The following is a 4,370-nucleotide window of genomic DNA, read 5'->3' on the forward strand; positions in this document are numbered from 1 at the left end:
GCCCTTGCAAAGTACTCACTGATGTATGCAGTGTGCATTCATTTGGGACGTATCACTTCGTCATAACATTGCACCTTTGAACTTTGACCCCTCTCGCTCATGCATATCAGAGGATTGTGGGTCAGAACAGCCAGAAAAGCATCCTGCAAAACGTGACATGCAGTAGTACATCCTGGTATTTTTGGACATACTGTGTACTGGGACGTACTAAATCTTATTTCTGGGGTACTAAATAGCATGGTAGTACGGTTAATGGACAGCCTGTAGCTAGCTGAGTCCTAGCCTCTAATATTGTCTTTAAAAGTATTAATAGAAGTTCATAATGCTCATGAGATATGACTCGTTGAATACACGGACACAACTACACAGCGTAACAGCGGATCAGATGCTAAAGATGAGGAGTGCAGCTCGTCCCCGAGCGTTTGGTGTCACCGCTGACTGTGCAGGCGTGCAAAGTGAACGGCTTCACTCTAGCGTGAGCTTATCGATTCGGCCGCTTAACAAAGCCTGTACAGCATCTCCTCTGTCTGTCTCTGTTGTTTTTAAATGCACAGATGCAGTCTGTATTGTACAGCGTCATATCATAGGAGAGCGGTGCTTTGCACAAAAACAATAACAACGAAATGTGCAAAGAGACGTACAGAAATAGACTTGAATGCGTACTGTACAGATACGGTGTGTTCATTTAAAGGAGGTTCTTGAGTTTGTTGTGCCGGAGCAAAGTCTAAAATCAGCAGGCAAACTTGTTCCATTCCTTAAAGCTGCACAAATACTGGAAGCCGTCTCGCTGGACTTTCTGACAACATGTCTGAGATTGTTCCGTGCAGCCGGAGCCGGTGCTTTGTGAACCCAAAAAGAATGAACTTTTGAATTGGATTCAATGGGGAAGAAAGGAACCTTGGCGCTCCAACCTGTGTCCTCCTGCTCCATTGATCCCTCCATTGTGTGTTTTCTAATCTCGAGAACTAGAGAGTACTTTCTATCCACCTACCTGTCTGATGGACTTCTGCTGCATGAGGCTTTGCTCTGAGCTCATGCTGACTTGTGCATGTTGTAGCAAAAAACAAAAAAAGATGCAATATATCTCCTTTCAAGTTTATTTAAATGTCTTATAAGTGATTTGTAATAGTGAACAATACAGTAGCATTATAGTCTGTGGCTGGGCAGCGTGTCAATTATCACATTTTGAAATTTGGGAGTAGGCTCGAGCTTCTTCCCGAGTTAATTAAAACGCCCCCCTGATTGGACGGGCGGATAATCCCCGCGGGGGGGCCCCCCTCGTGCTCCTTACTAACTTGCGAGCGGGGCAGAGCGCGAGTCACACAGTCCGCCCGAGGCGAGGGGGAGGGCACGAGAAAAAAGACGCGCGAGAGAAAGAGAGAGAGAGAGAGAGAGAGAGAGAGAGAGAAAAAAAAGAAAAAAAAGGGACACCGAGCGCTCCGAACCTCAGCGAGCACAATTAAAAAGAGAGAAGTGTTGCTGAACGTGGGCTATGCGCGCAACAAGGGGGGAGCGCAGCGCACAGAGGAGGTGAACGCTCGTAGAGAGGCTTCAGATCCACAGCCTCCTTCTTGAAGAGTCACTGCAGCTGACGGAGGAGAGGAGTGAGGAGTGAAGGGGGAAGAGAGGGGGACTCCTAGAAAACTGCAACTCTTTGGGAGAGAGAACTACCGCGTGACAGTTCCCAAATAAAGGACGAGAGGAAGCGGCGGAAGAGTCCTGCTCAGCATCTTGTTCCGGAAGAGAAAAATGAATGCCAGCGAAGAGAACCTGCTCAAGTCCATCAGCAACGACGCGCTCCTCGACCTGACGCAGCGCTACGGCCAATCAGCCTTCGGGTTCGGTCCGGGCCACGGTCCCGGGAGTCCCGGCCGCTTTCCGCTCACGCCGGCCACCGATTTCCTCTCCGGGCAGACCGCGAAGTCCAACGAGAGCGGCGGAGAGCACACGAGCGACGACGAGGACGGCTTCGACTCGCTCGAGAACCGCAAGAGAGGCTCGCCGTTCGGGGACGACAAGCCCGGGGGGCCCCTCGCCAAGAAGTCCAAGGAGCAGCGGTCCCTGCGGCTCAGCATCAACGCCCGGGAGAGGAGGAGGATGCACGACCTGAACGACGCGCTGGACGGCCTGCGCTCCGTTATCCCCTACGCCCACAGCCCCTCGGTGAGAAAACTCTCCAAAATAGCCACCCTCCTCCTGGCCAAGAACTACATCCTCATGCAGGCTCAGGCTCTGGAGGAGATGAGGCGGCTGGTGGCGTACCTGAACCAGGGACAGAGCATGACCTCGCCCATCCCCACCGCCCTGGCGCCCTTTGGACAGGCGGCCGTCTACCCGTTCTCGGGCTCCGCGCTCGCCACCTGCGCCGAAAAGTGCACCACTTATTCCGGGACACCGGCGAGTCTCTTCAAACACTGCAACGACAAGCCTTGATTTGGTTTCCATTCTCCTTCCCCGAACTTTTACCCAACCATGTCGATATCTCTCTCTCTCTAGTTAATTAAAACAAATCATTCTGTGGGAAATAAAACAAGTGTAGTCTAAAAGATACTCTTAAAAATATGGTTCATTATACCGCAGCGGTTTCATCCAAGATTTAACAAAACGCTACAGATAAAAATGACAACAGTTTGGGCCTTAAGATGGAGTCACTTTACAGCAGGCCAGGTCCAGATGATGAGTCTGGGTTCATTTCTTAAAGCAGGATTAAGTGATCTGATCTTATTTGTAATCTATGCAACATTCAACAACACCGTTAACAGTAGAAACGCGACCTGATCTCCACTTCTAAAAGAACAATTATGAAAGGACTTCCCTCGATGCTATGTGTGTGAGGAACAAATGTGATGTTGGCTGATATATTTTCTGAAACGATGTGTTGACAATTTTTTCTTTTTTTAAAAATTATAATTATGATTATTATGATTATTATTATTTTTTAAGTTATTGCACATCTCACATGATTGTATTGTACAACTATTGTGGAAAATCACTCGCTCCGAGCCCGGCTGTACTCATGGTTATATAACTGCAGCCTATACATTGAAGAGGCGTCTTTGGTTGTGTTGCAACATGGATTTCATATATTGTTTATATGTCTTTATAATTAAAAACACATATCTATGCTTGGACCCCGGTTTGCTTCATTTCAACAAGCATTTCACAGCTTTTTTTTTTTTTTTTTGCCTCATCGAGATGATGAACAACTTTAAACGTCAGCCACACTCGCATATACGACAGGCTTATACGTCATTTATTTATTTTCAAATGATTATTTCAATATGTTTGCTTATTGTGCTCTGCTTGTGGACATTATATTTGATAGTTTAAGACTCTTGCAGCTAATTCCGCTTTTAACGTAGAACTTTAACAGGCTGTAATACATAAAAAAGGGGTTGAAATATAAAATAATATAATAATATTCTTGAATTCAAACCTCTCACGCTGCTAAACCGATCTCCGGTTCTCACCCTCTGAGTGCCCTCTCCTGAAAGGAGTTGACAACTTTCTTCTCCTTGCACGAGACGCCTCTGACACGAGGAGCTGGGGGTCTGAACGCTGCTCAGAGGCGCTGGTGGGGCCCGGTTTTGGCACGCGCATGGGGTCGGTGGCGCTGAGGGGAAGGGCGCAAGATCCGCCCCGGGGCACCCCGGGACCTGTCTCTGGGTATTTGGGTGATTGCACGCGGGGCTCTTACACTCTGGACATGCTATTAACACGATTTCAGCTCCTGTCTCGCTGCTCCACTTAATTCAGTGAACGTTACAGGGGCCAGTCTTCAGGTTGTGACTTGTGGGAGGACGGATTTAAAAAAAAAAAAAAGGAAGTAGTGGTGTTTGTATTTCCTGTTTTCTTTGTCTGTCATTGTCTTTATTTGGCTGACAGAAGTCACCTGTACCTGGACACGTTCTTGCTCTAGCTCTACTGATGTTTGTGCTCTTTTTTTGAAGTAAATAATTACATTTAAATTCAGGGTTTACTGAGTATAAATACAAACACCTGATTGGATAACAGTAAGACATTTTGCAGCCTAAAAATTGACATCAGAGACGAGGGAAAATCATGTTCCAATATAATGCACACAGCAGTTCTGAATTAGATTGTTCTGCCATCATGTTTCTTTTTCCTCATCACACCCGGTCCACAAAGTTCTGTGATGATAACCTCTTTCTTTTGAATGAATCATTGCTCCTCTTGTATCTATTAACGTGGACGGTTAGTGTCCCACACACACTAATCCACTAGACCGTACATGTAGATCAGGCCAGTGGATCCATGCTCGTGAAGAGAGTGACTAAGCGATCCAGCCCGGCCTCTCTCTTACAATTTAGCAGCGTGTCACAACAAGGGGCCACCCATTGGCATCTTAA

The 4,370-nt window shown here is 47.0% G+C and overlaps 1 protein-coding gene across 1 annotated transcript; it reads left to right on the forward strand.

Moving 5' to 3' along the window:
• The first annotated feature begins 1,337 nt into the window (after nucleotides 1-1,337).
• bhlhe23 (basic helix-loop-helix family, member e23) lies at nucleotides 1,338-3,125 on the forward strand. Its single transcript, XM_068705263.1, has one exon. It carries the CDS (start codon nucleotides 1,750-1,752, stop codon nucleotides 2,431-2,433), a length of 684 nt encoding a protein of 227 aa, XP_068561364.1. The 5' UTR covers nucleotides 1,338-1,749; the 3' UTR covers nucleotides 2,434-3,125.
• The last annotated feature ends 1,245 nt before the right edge of the window (nucleotides 3,126-4,370 follow it).

The sequence above is a fragment of the Cebidichthys violaceus genome, unplaced genomic scaffold (assembly GCF_023349555.1).
Source record: "Cebidichthys violaceus isolate CVI_PGR_0920_01 unplaced genomic scaffold, fCebVio1.0.p SCAF_112, whole genome shotgun sequence".
Lineage (NCBI taxonomy): Eukaryota > Metazoa > Chordata > Actinopteri > Perciformes > Stichaeidae > Cebidichthys > Cebidichthys violaceus.

What these genes read in the sequence shown, in the direction of transcription:
- bhlhe23 (XM_068705263.1), top strand. Translation starts at nt 1,750, where the DNA reads ATGAATGCCAGCGAAGAGAACCTGCTCAAGTCCATCAGCAACGACGCG.